The sequence below is a fragment of the Oreochromis aureus genome, linkage group 6 (assembly GCF_013358895.1).
Source record: "Oreochromis aureus strain Israel breed Guangdong linkage group 6, ZZ_aureus, whole genome shotgun sequence".
In the NCBI taxonomy this organism is placed as follows: domain Eukaryota; kingdom Metazoa; phylum Chordata; class Actinopteri; order Cichliformes; family Cichlidae; genus Oreochromis; species Oreochromis aureus.
In genome coordinates, this window is record NC_052947.1 from 7,574,692 (window position 1) to 7,592,680 (window position 17,989).

At 40.6% G+C, this 17,989-nt stretch overlaps 1 protein-coding gene across 1 annotated transcript in view; it reads left to right on the forward strand.

The window, feature by feature from the left end:
• cacna1ab (calcium channel, voltage-dependent, P/Q type, alpha 1A subunit, b) overlaps positions 1 to 17,989 on the forward strand; it is a 180,094-nt gene that overhangs the window by 141,643 nt on the left and 20,462 nt on the right. The window contains exons 34-40 of the mRNA XM_039613577.1: positions 53 to 144; positions 322 to 472; positions 1,733 to 1,860; positions 3,359 to 3,455; positions 12,323 to 12,428; positions 12,745 to 12,852; positions 16,503 to 16,606. Coding sequence (XP_039469511.1) covers positions 53 to 144; positions 322 to 472; positions 1,733 to 1,860; positions 3,359 to 3,455; positions 12,323 to 12,428; positions 12,745 to 12,852; positions 16,503 to 16,606 — 786 coding nt within the window. The remainder of the gene's footprint in view (positions 1 to 52; positions 145 to 321; positions 473 to 1,732; positions 1,861 to 3,358; positions 3,456 to 12,322; positions 12,429 to 12,744; positions 12,853 to 16,502; positions 16,607 to 17,989) is intronic.

Here is a 17,989-nt window from a genome sequence, read left to right on the forward strand (position 1 = left end):
ACGTTGCCTAAACTTCTTGATTTTTCCTTGTTTGACTGCTGTTTGTGTGTAGTTGTTTGGGAACTTAAAACTAACAGAGGATGATGGAATCAATGAGCACAATAACTTCAGAACCTTCTTCATGGCCCTAATGCTGCTGTTCAGGTAAGACTTTACTTCCTCTCTTCTTCTCCTGTTGTCGCTCAGTCTTTTTCTCCTTAGAAGCAGAACGACAGTAGCACTGATGTGTTATTGTATATGTTATCATATCTTCTATATTAATAATCTTCTATGTTCATATCAAGTCGTGTACAACTTCTTCTTTTTTAATGTCTCTCATAGGAGTGCTACAGGTGAAGCGTGGCAAGAGATCATGTTGGCTTGCCTGGATAAGAAGGAGTGTGATCCTGAATCAGGGAATGATAAAAAAGAATGTGGCAGCACCTTCGCTTACACATACTTTGTCTCCTTTATCTTCTTGTGCTCTTTTCTGGTGAGAAAACCCACTGAATACACTTTTACCCAGTTGATCAAAATATGCACACACTGTTTTCAGCGGTGGCTCGGGTAATAGAGCAGGTCATCTACCAATCACAAGGTCGGTGGTTCCTCCAGTCGATGCATCAAAGCATTCTTGGGCTAAATACTGAAACCCGAAAAACTCCTATGCATCCATCAGAGTGTGAATGTTAGTTCAAAGTGCTTAGGTATAGATAAAAGCATTGTATGAATGTGTGTTTGATTAGGTGAAATTTGTGCTAGAAAGTGCTTTAAGTAGGGCAAGAAGGCCACTATATAAGCATTTCAGTCCATTCGACTCACCCTCCACTTTGTTAGGTACACCTATTCAACTGATTGATAAAGCAAATATCTAATCAGCTAATCAAATCACAGCGATTGAATGCACTTAGGCATTCAGACGTGGTCAAGATAATCTGCTTAATCTGTCAGACATGTGACACTTTGTTTTTGCCAGATTGGCTGGACGGGGTATTTCAGAAACCTCTAATCTACTGTGATTTCCCCATAGAGCCATCTCTAAGATATATAGAGAAAATATTCAGTGCGTTGCAGTTCTCTGGGTAAAAATGCCTTGTTGATGTCAAACATCAGAGGAGAATTGCTAGACAGCTTCGAGCTGATAGGAAGGCAAGAGTAACTCAAATAACCACTCATTACAACTATGGTGTGTATGAGAATCTCTGAATTCAGAATACTTCAAATCTTTGAAGCAGAAGGCCACACCAAGTACCACTCCTGTCAACAGGAAACAGGAAACTGAGGCTGAGGCTATAACAGACTCAACAGAAGTGAATAAAATGTTGCCTGAACTCATGACTGTTGATTTCTGCTGTAATAATAAAACGGCAGGGTCAGAATTTTGTGGAAACAACATGAAAGCATGGATCCATCCTGCCTCGTATCACCAGCCACTTTGCTGTTTCCAGCAGCATAAGATGCTCAGATCATCTCAAACTGGTTTCTTGAAATGACGATGTACATAAATGGCCTCCACATTCCTCAAGCATACGCTAGAAATAGAGATTTGTTTAATGAATGTGCAGCTGATAGATCAGCTGGATCTAAGTCTCTGAAGAATATTTCCAGCACCTTGTTGAATCTGTGCCAGTTCTGAAGGCAAAACATGGGTCCAGCCCAGGGCTAACATGTACCTAATGAAGTGGCCAGTGAGGGTATGTTATTGTTTGAAGAAAATTTTTGCATCACTGTGTTTGCGACATACTTGTTCCAGATGCTGAATCTGTTTGTGGCTGTCATCATGGACAATTTTGAGTACCTGACTAGAGACTCTTCCATCCTGGGGCCTCATCACCTGGATGAGTATGTAAGGATATGGGCCGAGTACGACCCTGCCGCCTGGTGAGTGACACTCAGGTGGACTCAAACCCATACAAAAATACAAAGAAAACACACACTGCATACTGTTGGAAAGTTCTCTGATAAATGACATTAAAGATCCTGGCAGCTAGATTTTCCAGCGGTATACTGTTATTTTACTGTGGACTTACCCCAACCTCCAAAAATGGCATCTTAATGTAAAAAAACCCTTATAGTGCTGTATTATATAGAAGTCTTACAAAATAATACTGCCAACTTTTTGAATACCATTGTACTGTTACCATTATAATGCTTCCAGGGTAACGTCCATATAAACTTTATTTCTGTAAAGTGTAACTACATTAATTAGTTTTATTTTCTTTATTTATTTTTCTTTATAATAACCTTATTCCAACCCCCTCACCACATTGTACAGTCATGGAAATGCTTCAGTCTTCCACATTTACCGCACCTTGAAGCCTGATATGAAGCTGCAGTAGTCTCTGTCCTGACAGTTCATTGCTAGATAAGCCTTAGCACTGTTCTTGGCCACACAAATACTAGAAACAACATCACATTTTCACAACAACTGAAGTAGAAACACAAAATAACTGAAATATTCAAGATAAAACACGATAAATATTTGAAACAGCCAACAAAAAAACTCTATTGTACCATAAAAAAGCTTGTTTTTATATTTTGTACCATTCTCTGTGGCCACATACAGCCCATTTTGATCTTAAGTGGGTCGCCCCAGTGAAACAGTTCAGCTACACATTTAATATCTGAGATGTCTCCATAGAAGAAAAGAAACATGCAAATACGACAATATTTCTCAGTTTTTCCACATGATAAAAAAACACGTTGCTGTAGTAAATGAAAGCAATCTTTCAGCATGACTCTTGCGCTTAACCTGTAAGAAATAAATATGAGTTACCAGAACTTAATAAAATCCATCTAAAAGTCCAAAATTTATGCCTCCTTCACATTTTCCAAAGCTGTCCAGCGGGTCAGATTGGTGTGCTTGCCAGGCCAATTCTGGCCCCCGGGCCTTATGTTTGACACCCCTGATCTACACAAATGTATAAATAGTCTTTTGCTGAATGTAAAGTAACATTTTAACCCCTGACTTTCTCTCCTGCCCTGAAATGGGTAAAGACTGCTGTCGTGCCGATGTCTTATCCGAGAAGTGTGCAGATCAAATGGGATCTACAACGTGTGATGATAGTTCAGAGTGGGACAGTTAAGGCTGGCCTGCTTGAGCATTTTCCAACCATCTATTTCTCTTTTTCCTCTCTCTCTCTCTCTCTCTCTCTCTCTCTCATAACTTTTAATGCCTTCTCTTCCAAAGTTGAGATGAATGTGACCCTCCCTTCTCCCCTGTGAATTTTGAGCGTGCATGCTTAAGATGAAGTTTTTTTCTGAATCTTTCTGCTTTTTTTTCTTTCTCTTCTTTCTGCTCCTTTTGTATTTCTTTTTTCTCTCTCTGTATTTTGTGTGTTCCCTCACCTAACCTCCCCTCCTTGTATTTTTCTTGCAGCGGGCGCATACATTATAAGGATATGTACAGTTTATTGCGAGTTATCTCCCCTCCTCTGGGCCTTGGCAAGAAGTGCCCACATAGGGTGGCCTGCAAGGTTTGGACCAAACCCCTAAAGCACAAATTTAAACGCAACCTGCTCGCCTTTAAGAGACTGGAATGAATGTTGCTCTCTATCACTCTTAAAACCAATTTTTTCTTACTTCAACTTTTTGATTTCCATTGGTTTGAGTTTTCTTTTCGGGTTTGCTTTAAGCTCATTTCACCATCTAACCATTTTTTTGGTGGGGGGGGTTCTGTTGTATATGCATTCTGACATGACAATGAGAATGTTTGGGACAATGCAGAAATGCACACACACACTCACTCTCTTGTACACACTCACACACACACACACTGATACCAGTGTGTGAAGCATGAGGTGGTGCACTGCACTTGCTATTGTCTTCTGACTGAAAGCTGGGGGAAATTACACTGACATGTTTACTTTGAATTCAGGATTGTGTAAACATTAGACTTTAGACTCCAGTCAGCCATTGTGTTTTATTTCTGCTTGCTGTCTAATTTTGCCTGGGCAGAAAATGGTTGAGCAATGTGCATTGTTCTTGTTTGAGTTGGGGTTCGGGTGCGGGAGGCAGGGGTTATTACAGAGCCATACAAAGAGAGTTTGGTCTGAGCTTAAAAGCCAGTGTTTTCCAGCCATGTGTCACGGGAAGTCAAACGTGTGCAGACTTTGATTGTACTCACTGAAGCAGCTCATTCTGGTGACAGACACTAGTTAAACTAGCAAGTACGAGCTCTTGTTGCTAGCTGAAATGAAAAGCTGCTACATCTTTAACTTCCATGGCACATGTTTGGGAACAACTATTCTAACCAGTTTGTAATATTACATTTTAAAGCCACTATGTGTAGTCTTTTGTGCATTTATACTGATAGATTACTCATACAAAAATGGAGTATATTTTCTTAAAATAGATATTTCTAAGATCGCAGAAACACTAAAACATTGTGTTTTATGTCACTAGGAAAAAATCGCCATAGTTCAGCCAAAATCTGTATATAAAAGATGGACAAAACCACCAAGTCTTGTTATTAAGCCTCAATTTTAGAAATATGGCCATCTTGGCTTTTGGAAATCATTGCTACATTATAACCTAGTGTTAACAAGGTGTGACCAAACATTATATGGCTGTATTACATACACAAATACCTGCCCATTAACAGTAATTCCACAAAGCAAAACTGGAGCCAGGACCGCTTAGAAAGTTTTATGTACAATTAGTCATATAGAAAGGCATATTATTTATCAGATAATTGCATTAACCCTCTGAGGTCAAAGTCATCGTATATAGCAAATCTAACCCTAAACCCATACTTTGACGAAAGGCAAAACAGACTCTTTTTGATATATTTTTGATTGCCTAGCATTAGCGTTATGGTCGTCACCAGTGATGAGTGTGCCACCAAATCTACAAACATGATCGAGGGGTCCACTTCAGCAACTCCAACTAGTTTACCTTAACTTGATCTGTATCTCTAGAAATGTAGCAGCATGGCACATCAGCACAGGTCACAAGGCTGTGAATGGCCCATTCTGACCAGGATTATTACGGATTTCCAGTTACTAATTTTTTAGTAACTGGAATTGAATTTGGTGATGGAGAAAGGATGAACTCGAAGAGAGAATCGTCACTACCACCTGGTGTTGGTGGTAAAATCGCAGAGCACGGGGATAAATGCTAACAGCATTGGCTACTTGTATAGTGTGTATGGTAGGCTCTACATGTATTCAAAGTCGAAGTATAAACTAAGATGGATTTTCTGAATAATGGACTGGAGTCAGTCTCAAGTGTCCAGTTGAGGACTTGCAGTTTTTCTTCACTTCCTTATTGGGTTGTCCTTGTAGCACCAAAGGTTATTTCAGATACAATGATTGAAAGGGGTTTTTTTTTGAGTAGCTTCTTTTCTAAACCCTTCTTAACTTGTATGGACTTTCAAACCAGTACACATAGTGGCTTTAAAAATTAGAAACACCAAAACCAGTATTTTGCCTGTGACATTACCTTTATATAAAATGCACCCAGTACTTTTTGCACAGTAATATCAAAGTCAAACGTACTTTTGCAATACTTTTCCTAAAGCTAAAAGGAATAGCTACTATTAACTATTTTCATAAGACAACAAATCGGCTATCAAACGACCTCCTATAGTTCTTTAAGTATAATTCTCATGTAAAATCAATGTGCAGGAGTTGGGTAACTGTTATCTGAAGTACTGTGATGAGATGGCCAAACTTGCTCTGTTTGTGGCTCTGGTGTGTGGGGGACAAAAAAGGAAAGGGGCAGGGTGTGTGTGTGGTTTGGGGCAAGGACTCTTGACATTAAAAAAATAGTCATGTGTCCACCAGGTACCTCTTAGTAACCGCTTGTGTCGGCAGAGGTTCGTGGGAAGATTTGTTAGTCATACCGTTTACATTTGCTTTTTGAAACTACTGCTAAGGAGCTAGTTGAAGCGAACTTACAATTTATTTTTAATTCACATTATAGTATTTAACTGTTAAAAAACCCAAACAATCTGCATCGGGCTGCAGATATGTGTGTTTACAATGTTACACCTTTCCATCTGTTAAGTTGTTCTTGTCCTCTGTTGACTTAGTTATATTTGAGTTGTGAGACCTCTAATATGTCTGTAGTATGAGACCTGTTGTATACAGGGTGTATCAGAAGGACCACCCAATTTCAAAAGGCTATATTTTTTTAAGTAATAGACATAGAACTTTGCAATAAAGTTTTAAATACATGGCTGAATAAAAAGTTGTACTTACAAAACGTATACTTTTGCGAGCATGTCTGGAGGCACAGCAGCCTCTAGCAATCACGCAAAACTCTCAAATCCGCTCTTTCTAACAGTACGTCTTTTGATTATTACTGCTGAACAGCTGCGGAATTGAAGTACTTTGAAACTGAATGATTCTCTTTCAGGTACTTTGTACCCTTCAGTAGATATTCCACTTTATTCAATCTAAACTAATAGGTACAAGCTATCTGGACAGGGTTAGGGTTAGAGTTGCATTTTATTGTATTAAAAACAACTAATGGTTCTCGAACAACCAAAACTTTTTGAATACCTTCTACTCAGCTGCTACCCTTGTTGTAAAGGTGTCGTGACCTTTCCCATCTTGAGGGAGGGCTCCCCTGAACATCTAAAGGCACAGCTGTGAGTGGAGGTTCCTGGTGGAGACTAAGCCTCAATAATGGACTGCATTGACTTGTCACTGTGACTCACTCCGATCTCTGCAGCGGTGCTTTCTTTGCCTGCTAGAAGCCCCGCTGCCAGTTCTATCCGAGCGGCGAAAGAGGGCACCGACTTTTAACGAAAAAAAAATACCCACTCAAATCCCCTTTTCGACTCGCATAGAACGGTATCTTAATAGCAAGTAACTAAACTAAATAACACCTCCCCTTCCCTAACCTTTCTCCCTGCCTTCCTCCCTTCCCTCCTCTTCTCTCCACTAACGTTATAATATATCAAACTAGAAGCCACGTAACACACCCCCTCTTTCTCTCTCGTTCTCTTTCCTTCTCTTTTTCTCTCACCACAGCAACCACATATCCACAGTGATCAAAACAATAACCTCTGTGTATTTGTTTCCCCCCCTCTTCCTTTCCTTTGTCGGTTTCTTTTTATTTCTCCTCATGTCTCCCCCAAACATACCTCTGTCTGTCTGTCTCCGTCCTTCCCACTTAATCCTCCTCTTCCTCCCTCCCCCCATTGTTTTTCTTTCTTACGTTTTTACGTCGTCCGTCTTTGTTTTGTCTGGTGTGGGTGTGTTGGTGTATGGGGTGTTGGATGCATGTGCATATATGGTGCACGTGTGTGTGTGTGTGTGTGTGCGTGTGTGTATGTGTGTTCGTGGCCACTCCAGCGGCCGGATCAGTTACACAGACATGTATCAGATGCTAAGACACATGTGTCCGCCGCTAGGCCTCGGGAAGAGGTGTCCCGCCCGGGTCGCCTATAAGGTAGACTCGCCCCCCACCTTACCCCTCCACCCCCCTCAGCCACCACCCTCAACTCCTCCTCTCCCTCCCCTCTCCCATCATTCCTTTCTTCCTCCTTTTCCCCATCCATAAAGTCTCCGTTCTTCAACCTCCCCATCGCTGGGGAAGAGAACCTCTTCTCTTTCATTTGCTCAAGCCTCCCTGTCCCTTTTCCTCCTCCTCCTTCTTACCCACTCTCCTCCACCTCCCTCCCTTCTTCCCTCCCTCCTCCCAGCGGTGTTCTCCTCATTGTCTGTTAGTGGTGGTTGTGGTGGTGGTGAGCGCTGTCCTCTCTTCTTTCTCTCCGACCGCGGGGATGGAGGGATGGGCTTTTGTCGTGAAGTGCAGTGATAGTGGATTGGTAGTCAGTCCTCTTTCTTTGATTTCCTCCCGTCAAGCCACAGGAGTAAGGGAACGGAGGAGGCTTTGCCAGTCCTTCTGCAACCTGCACGGACGCAAGCAAAACACAGTTAAAGCACAGGTGTGACTTAGAAAGTAAGAAAACTTTCAGACGTCCATGTGTTTTTAGATTGGAGTAAGTCCACTAAATATTAAATTACTACTTTCAGTTTTCATTTCTTCATAGCCTATTTTGTTCTGAAATATTCAAACTTAAGGAAAAAAATTGTTTTAAAATATATACATCTACTTAATCTACATTTATTCATTATTTATTACAGGTTTGCATTTTAAAATTATGTCCTATAAAATGCTTACAGAAATTTTTACTGCAGTGAAATTATGCTTGAAAAATTGTGAAAAATACATAATTTCCACACGCCATTGATTTACTTCAGGAAACATATACAAGCAACACTTAAATTGAGATTATTTTATTAAGGGTTTTATTCACGCAGTGCAATATTTGCTTACGATGCGGGTACAGAAGGACCGGCAGGGGTTTCTGTCTTCAAACCTCTGTGCCTCTTATTCCTGTGGATGGCTCTATTATTCTGTGTATTATGTAATACACATGCACACACACATTACCACACACATATACAATGCTTATACAAACATGTTCTGGCCCTTGTAGTTTTTTTCCTCATTTTTCAAGATGATTTTTTGACATTCAAGCATCTCTGGCTTCTTTGTTCCTCAGACCACCAGTGTAGAGATTTGGATTGAGCATTTCAGCATTCACTGTCTCTTCGTCTTATTGTCTACTCTTTCTTTACACCTCAGCTGAGTCCTTCTCAACCTGTCCTGGCTGTCCTTCTTCTAATTGCCATCCAGATTCACTAAAACACTGTTGACAAAATGGTTTGGTGCTTTTTGTGCTTCAACCAGGAGGGAAGTGATTTCTCTGATTATTTAAAAAAAAAAATGACATCAAATTAAGCTTTATTTTTATTAAAATGAGGAAATATGTGACTGATGCCTAGAAATTCAGCAACAGCTCAAAGGGCTTTGTGGTTATCAGTACTCGCTGTATCTGTCGGCAATTATTAGGAGCCAAAATTCACCTTTCACAGAAAATTCATTTCAATTTTTTATTCAGTTTTATTCAATTTATTTGTCGCAAGGGCTGAGAGGAGGGAGATATAACAAAGCTACTCACAAGTGAGTAGGTAGGTTGTAAAATACACTACTGGAAAATTATTAATAATGACTGTGTTCCCTTTTTGGTGAACCACACTCTAGTTATTGAAATTTTATACTCCTAGTAAAAGCATCCGCCCCAAAAATTTGTCACTGGTCACAGTCTTCTTTGTAGGGTTGGTGTGAAAGGATCTAATCTCTAACATGCGATGGTGTCGGTTGAAAAAGAAATTAGAAACATGCTGCTTACTTGAAGCATGAGCTCAGAAATAGTAGCTCAGAAAGTTGGGAATTGATAGCTACAGTGTATCCAGAAAGTACTGACTGTACTTCACTAATTCCAGCTTTTGTAATGTTACAACTTTATTCCAAAATGGTTTAAATTTCTTTTATTACCTCAAAATTCTACATGCAATACTCCATGATGATAACAGGGAAAATTTTTACTTTAAATTTTTGCAAAGTTATTACAAATATGTTAATTATTTGAATAATTCACAGCTAAAAAAAATGTCCCTTAAAATTATTTCCCAAGAGACAACAGTCACTAATTTAAATACTACTTAAATACTTAATGAATTGGCCAGCTCTGTTTAGCCAGCACCAAATTAGATCTGCCTAACTTAGCCCCCATAATGAGCCACACCTGATCTGACTCCTAAAGTCAAATATCTGTATGTACAGTAGATCCACTTATCTCCAAATAACCGTGTGTATAGTAGCCTCCCATTTATTGGTGTGGTGAGTGAAAAGCAGTAATTTTAACTATTGTTAGAAAATCTCCAGCGTTACTCATTTCTGCTGAATCTGGATGTCAGTAATCTATGTACTATCCATTTGCCTCTCTCATTCTTCCTTTTCCTCTGTTTTCCTCTTCTGGCTTTTGACCTTCTGCCTGCCAGCTATCCTTTCCCTCACATTCTTCTGTCTTTCTACTTCTACATCCACTTGTCTGTCACCAATTAGGAGCCATCTTCACTCCTTCATTACATCCCTCTGTCAAGCCCACTCTGTCTCCACTTTACCTCTCCTTCCTGTTCTTTCTCTTGGTTTCCTCTCCAGTATGTCAAACTGTCTTGGCACTAGCACCCATCACATACTTCAGCCATCAGAACCTTCCGGTATTCATTTACACAAATCCGACAAAAAGAAGTCAATTAAAGAACCCTGTGATATGAGAAACAGTTAATGAATAAAGAGGGGAAGGTTTACATTGCTCTTAATATTTAGGCAAAGTTCTTGATCTTCACTTTAGTGGACACCAAGCCCTTTACTCAAAGTAAAAAAAGAAAATGCTGTTAAATGTGTATTGCTACGACAGATTGTCTCTTTTGAACTGACCTCTGTCAGTGTTGTTTTTAGTCTTCGTCTTTATCTTTTGTTGTGTTCTGTAATTTTCAGCCTCTCTTTTCTCTTTTCTATCTACACACGCACACACTGTCAATTCTTCTCTCAGTTTAAATCACACTGACTCACGTTCTCTTGATTCCTCTTTTACTCTTTCAGTGTTTTCACAACCCTCCTCTCCCTGCTCATTCTCACCTTTACCTTTTTATCTGTAACTACATCTCATGACCAAGCTTAGAGTCGCCTAGTTTAGCCCGACTAACTGTTACCCCTGCCATGTGTCCCCTTTGATACGCCCCGGTCCCCTTACCCTACAGCTCTATCACCACAAACTCTGGTTGGTCCAAAACCAAAAAAATAAATAAAATAAACAGAAAAAACAGAACTTCAATCATCTGTTTTTTAAACTTCTATATGATTTTTTTCTTCTTTCAGGGAATACCACAACTCTAATCCTCTCTAACTCTTACACCCCCTTAAGACACTGCACCCGTCTGGCATTGAGAGAGATCTTGACTTGATACAAAGTAACACCTTGCTGTCCAATTTGACTTTAGGGCAGCCATGAATGTAAAAAGTAGAAGGAAAAAACAAAAGAAGAATCCAAAAAGTGTGAAATTACCTGTCAATCAGTAGGATCAATCCGATTGGATTGAGGATACTCTCTTTGCGCGGATGCACGGCTGCTTGTATTGTAAAAGTGGGTTTTAAGGGAAGTCATGGGGAGTAGTGGGCTGGGTTAGGTGGGAAGAGTTTGGGCTTAGATAGTGGGAGTGAAGTAAATGCATGTTGCATGCTGTGTCCGAGTTTGTTGGATTTTTCTATGGGGTGTTGCATGAAATCCTCTTTGTCGCATGGCTATGGGCGACATCGAGCCTGCCTGCCTGTTGCCTGTCGAGCGCTGTGGATGTTGGCCGATGCCCTTTGCCTGCTGCACACTTGGCTTTGGGCATGCCCGACACTTGCACACACTCAGGAACACAAGAGCACGTACACAACTCCACCGCCATCGTACTACCGTGCTTGCCATCGTGAGTGCCCAACGCTCATGTTCGTAGGTAAATCTGATGGATGTTAACTGGTCAAGATAGGAACGGCAAGCGACCCCAGCTGGCCTAGCTTGTTCAGTTCTATCTGCAGGTTTCTCCATTGGTTTTACCTGGTATAGACATGTAAAGACAGGGAACCTCTTTAGAGGTAGGGGGAGCTCTATAGCAGTTGCCTCAGTTAAACAAAACCACAGCAGTCTCCTGAAAAATAGCAGAATTACACCAGTGATACTGTTATTGTTCTTCAGTCAACTTATTTTGTCTCTAAAGGACTCCAATTAAGCACTCTTAATTGCAGTCTGTGCAAATAATTGTGTGTAAGTGGGAGGGGAGGGATGATTGTTGGGGTAGGGTGGGGTGGGGGTGGGGTGGGTCTGTGTATGTGTAGTGTTATATCTATCTATATGTGTGTAACAACAGAGATGTGTAAATGCACCCATGCATTCACACATTTAGGGAACATGGGCACAGGTTGGGTCGGAGGCCATTTCGGCTCCGATTGTTCTTCCTTGTGGTTCTCAGCTCTCACAGTTGCTTAGCAGCAGATGGCCCTCACTGGATATAGCTGTGCTGTTTCGTAGAGTATCACTGGAAAAAAAAACAAAAACAGGAGACACAGGAACTCGACTATTCAACATTCTGTCATCACGCAAATGCTCTTGCACTTGCCAATGCAAAAAATTAGCAAAGCTGTGCAGCAGACCTAACCACGAATTCTCAAGAGTCACTCTATATGGCACACGTTTATCAGAGGATTCACTGACTTTACACTTAGGCATCCATGCCTTAATTCTAATCTCTCTCAGGGAATATTGACTAAAACCTGGACAAATCCTGTCCAGCTGGAATTGGCTGTAGTCTATGGAGCTCTCTCAACCCTGCCCCCAACCCCTCATCCCCTCCCCTTCCTGGAGGTTCAGGCACACCACAGTTCAGCAGGGACACATCCCTTTCTCATCCTCTCATCCCTGACTGGCTTTCCACAGAGGCTGCTGCGCATGGATCTACCGGTTGCTGATGACAACACGGTGCATTTTAACTCCACGCTCATGGCTCTGATAAGGACAGCACTGGACATAAAGATTGCTAAGGGTATGATATGAAGTACTGTGACACTTTGAGTCTCTTTCTTCACAGTTTCTGTCTCTTTCTCTTGAGAAGTATATTTTAGATTATTGTAGCAAATATGACAAATTGCTAACAAATTACTTTTTTGTTTTTGGGTGAATGTTTGGATGCCTGAATGGAATAATATATTTCTTTTGGGATTTCATGCCATTGTGCCTCTCTTTTGGTCGGTACCTTGCTCTTTTTGTGTCTGGGGGCTCTTCACATGTGGTCGGACGTCTCCATGTGTCTACAAATGTTCAATGTGTGTGCATGGACGCTTTTGGTACGTGCTACCCAGGTGGTGCAGATAAGCACCAGATGGATGCGGAGCTTAGAAAGGAGATGATGGCTATCTGGCCCAACCTATCACAGAAGACACTGGACTTGCTGGTTACCCCTCACAAGGGTAAGTTGTAGGAAAACAGCACAAAGTGGTGTGTGTGTGTGTCCGATCACCAACTCACCAAGAGGAAAGCTTCTACCAGCCAGTGTCATTCACTGCTTTGCATCTCCTGATCAGGGAACAGCAACAAAAACACACACATTAACAGTACTTACACACATGCATACATCTACAAATTCCATGCAAATGTTGCTCCAATACTTTGGGCCAGAGCAAAATAGTACATGCATAAAACCAGACTAATATCATCAATTGGGCGGTAAATTTAGATGGATGATGCCTCTTTGTCACACCGTGTCATTTATGTTCAGGGTCCGTCATTTAATGAAACCAAATCCAGTTAACTTTACACTTTAGAAGTTTTCGAAGATACTTCAAAGCCTTCATTGTACATGAGATTGGGTCAAAATTTGGCACTTAATCAATTTGAGTAATTTTAACTCCAGGTCCAGGAGAGGATAATTTTTGGCACTGAATCTATTGGTTACTGGGAAGTTTACTTGTTTTCTGATCAATCACTGGGGAAAACTTCAAAATTGTGCATTTTGAATAAACTTGGTTAAAAAGTTAACACAAAAGGTCTCCTTTTTACCTCCTTTTAGGACTCTATGTACATTTTCTACAGGACAACCAAAGTAAAAGGGTTGGGCTATAATGACTAGCACCACGTTTGGCAAAAACCAAAAATTAGTATGTCAACAAGAAAACACCTCATACCAGCTGTCAAGCACGGTGGTGGAGTGATGGTTTGGGATTGTTTTACAGCACCTGGGCACCTTGCACTAATTCAGTCCACCATGAACTCATTCAAATGTGAGGTCGTGTCTCCCACAGCTAAAGCTTGGCCCAACATACAGCAGGTCAATGATTCCAAGCACAGAAACAAATCTACAATAGAATGGATGAAAAAGAAAAATATCAAGGTGCTGCAATGAAGTCCTGACTGCAACCTGATTAAAATGCCGTGGAGAGTAAATGAATGCCTGCAGACCTCAGTGAACAAAAACAACAGTGGGCCAAAATTCCTCCACAACAATGTGAAAAACTGATTACTTGAAGTTATTGGAGCTAAGGTGGTCCGACAAGCTGTTCAATCATGGGGTGTACTTGGTCCTTATGTTTTGGTATCAGGCTCAGCTTCTAGCTCTAACTCCTGTGTCAATGTAATCTGCTAATATAGCTTATGGCTCTGAAATGGAGAAGCATCATTAGTGCTCACATGTTCCATATTATAGTCTGGGCATATCACATTGATCGGATAAATTTAGTCCTGAAGATGGCTTTTGTTGAAAGGTGAATACGCACAGGGTATCTTGTTAAGTTCTCATGAAGACATGAGGGCTCAAATTCAGCAAACTAAGGGACCAACGTTTTGACCCACCCTCATGTACTTGAGAAAGTGTTTATAGTAAAGTAAAATTTGATATGCCTTCACTAACTATACTAAAGTAATTTTACATAAAAAAGGTGGGAACCTTTCTCGGCTTTGAGTGATTTTAAATGGAATTACCCTTTAGATAACATGTATAGATACAGCATACCGTACTTACATTCACATGGGCACACAGACGCGTCACATAAAAGTAGAAACAGCAGGACACAAACCCACACCATCAAACTATCCCCCCATTCAGTCATTCCTGTTATCAGGAGGTGCCTACTATAGAAGATCCTCTATAGAAGTCTTTTCACTACAGGAAGACTTTAGGATTAAAACTTTATACAAATGTAATGAATGTAAGTTTATGAAAAGGAATATAGTGCATGTTTACTTCTTAGTACTTTGACCTAATGCATGGCATTGATTGAGATATAAGATATGTGTGGTCATATCTTATCACACATTAATATCAGTTTTAATGCTCGAAGACTTTTAGCCACGCCACTTTGAAAAGGGCACCACAAGTACGCGGTGTAATCTAGTAACTCACAGTGTTCATAGACAGTCGAAACAAAGCTCAATATTTTTCTGATTTTAAATATTTATGTGTTTCACCCAAACTCTGGGGATACATATCCGGAGTTTTTAGAAAAAAATTGAGCTCCTGTTTTTTTCAGGGATCACTTGGCTGTGGTGTCCACGTTTCTTAATGAGGTGGCTGCCTAGTCCTAAGCCTTCATATTAAGCTATAAGGAATTTCTTTTCCTTGTATGATAAGATGATAGCGAAATAATAAGAGCATGTCCTTCGATAAGATAGAAGAACAGCATCTGCCTGTGAAAAGACTACCAGCTTTGTTACTGTACTGTGTTGTGATATTGTATATGTCTGTAGTACACCAGCAAGTGAGCTTAATCCTTTCTCAGTTAAGGATTCATCCGGGAATGTTTGCACAGTGGTTACTGATATTCTTCCAAAAAACAAAAAAATTTATTCATTTGTTGAATGTTAAGTATTTGATAGTATAATACAGTAATACAGGTTCTTATTTGCCCCTAGAAAGTGCAATATACATTTTTCTGAAAACATGACAAGCTACAGTTGCAGTGTTCATAAGCAAGATATCATTTAAGAACCGCCAGAAATGCTCCTTTAACATTTAAAGGTATTTGCTATGTGTACTTTCAGACTGTGTGCTTCCTCATAAGACCTTTTTTCAGTTCTTTGTTGCTCCAAAAAGACCTTATGAAGTGAGAAAACAGCCTGTCAGAGCCCATAGAGGGAAAGTTAAATTTCTCCCAAGAATTCATTTGTTTTCGTATTGGCTTTGTTCTGGGATCCTCCCACCCTGCAACACCCATATGTGGAAATCCTAAGGTGGGAAGAACACCAGTAAAATCCAGAGCCGATATCATTGATAACAAACATGACACTGATTAAGTCATAATGGAATGAAATGGAGGAGCTGGTGTGGGGGTGGGTTGCAAATTGGCTTGCAGTGGCAGCAGTAACTGTGTGCAGACTGAAGCAGTTTAAATAAATTTGCGCTAATAATCAGATGTGGTCCCTATTCTCCCAACAAGAGCTCAAACTGTCCCACTGACATTCTGAAATGCATGAAAGCAGTCATGATACAGCTCTTGGATCAAACCATGAAATTGTCCCTGCTGCTGCCTTCTTGAGAAATTTGGATGAACCCAAAAACAAGAATCTCTGTTACTTCCTTTTTTTGTTTAAAAACGTCATCGCTTGATGATATGTGGACGTGCCCATCAGTCTAGAACAGGGTAAATCTGGAAATCTGGGCTCATCAGACCACATTACCTTCTTCTATTGGTCCAGAGTCCAGTCTTTATGCTTCCTAGCAAAACTCAAACTTTTCCAGTTGCTTAAATGGTTGGTAAACTTTTAATTTATTTTATTTATATATTTGATTTATTTATCCACATACCAAAACTGCTGAAACTAAAGTTTTTCTTTGCTCAGAAGTATCAATAACCTCTGATCAAATATTCTCGGCTTGTACCTCTGTCAGCTAAAGCTAGGAGCTCCTCAGCTCAGAAAAAGCAAATGCTGAGTATTTTGTTGATGTTACAGTTTTTTTTTTATTTTTTAATGTTAAGCTAAGATCTCCAGCTGCTGGTGGATTATGCATGTTGTGTATTTCTCTGTCAGTGTTTGTGTCTTGTCCCCCACTCCCATCCCTCCCCCATGGCTCAGGGTCCCATCACACTCTGGTCTAATCTTGCAGGGTAACTTGTCATTTTCTCAGCAGCCACAGACTTGACGGTGGGCAAAATCTACGCTGCCATGATGATCATGGAGTACTACCGGCAGAGCAAGACGAAAAAGCTGCAGGCCCTGCGAGAGGAACAGGTAGACTCCGAGCCAGAGAAATATTCCAAATACCGAAAGACTTGTTTCTTTTTGTGTTCCTCCTCCTGGTCGTCTCTTGTTTGCCGTTCTTCTGCCAGATATGGATTTAAAGGAATAAGAAACATGTCTTGTACATTTAAATCCTGTACTGACTCCCAGCTACACTTCTGAACACAGCTTGCCTCCCTCTTGCCCTGTACCGTCTCTTTTTTTAGCATGCTTCTAAAAATCTGCATACTTTTTCTAGTACCTTCTTGCTCTCTTGGCTAACCAAGAGAGCAAGAAGCCTTTTTTTCACAAAGCTTGCTAAAAGGGTTATTTTATATAATTTTTTCCAGACAGTTAGCAACTTGACCCTCCCCCACACTTTCACTTGTTTTGTTTGTTTTTTATCATGGATAATTTGAGCATGGTAAGGAGGATAAAGCATAACCAAAGATTAAACTAAGGATTTTGTTGCTTGTAATCTTCTGAACAGTGATGATGATGATGGTGATGATGATGATGATGATGATGATGATGATACCACATGGCCTTACCTTTGTTCCTTGTCAGTGCTCGTCCCCTCGTGTCAATGAATGCCTTTAAGATGCACTCGCTTGTGTGGAAACATCTCTCCACTTGTGCAATCGCTCCTAGATTTGCCCATCAAATGGTGTCAGGCTCATTCTTACTGACTCAGATGCATGTCTTGTCTCCAGATTTCCATTTTGTCGAATGAAGGAGTGCATTGGTGAATGGAGAGTATGTTGTTCCTTTCTCTTACCAACACTACATCATGTCAAAAACAGCGTGTCCTGAATGCAGCTATCCCATCGGACTGAATGGACAGTTCGACACCGGCTCTCTCAACATCAGCAGTGCACGATGACTTTAACCATCTCGCCATCTCTACTTTGTCTCACGACTGCTTTCCACTTTTCTGCTGCAGTCTTTGTTTTTATATTACCATCCTGCTTTGAAGGAAGAATCCACCCAAAATCTTCACGTGTATATTTAGAGAACTCGTGTTTTTTTCTGTAGCATCAGGTTTGGATACCCAGTAGGGTTGGGCATTTGGCTTCACGTTTCAGTCATCCTATCATCCCCCTGCGGCATTACCCATAGCATTGTCACTGGGATCCTGCCGTTAAAGTAACACTATCCACCCTCTGTAATGTGCAATGTGTGGCCAAAGCACACACAATAAAGGCACACAAGTGAAAAAGAAACACACGCGTCAGAAGTTATTTTTTCACACCCAGCATGAAGGAAAGTTTTCACATTTACATAGAACGCTGATTTCTTTAGCAAACAGTAATTAGTAAACACAACTGCCTGGATGTGGCTTTTCAGATTTAAGTGCTCCCTAGTGAAAGCTGCTTTCCTTAGTTTCTGAGCCAA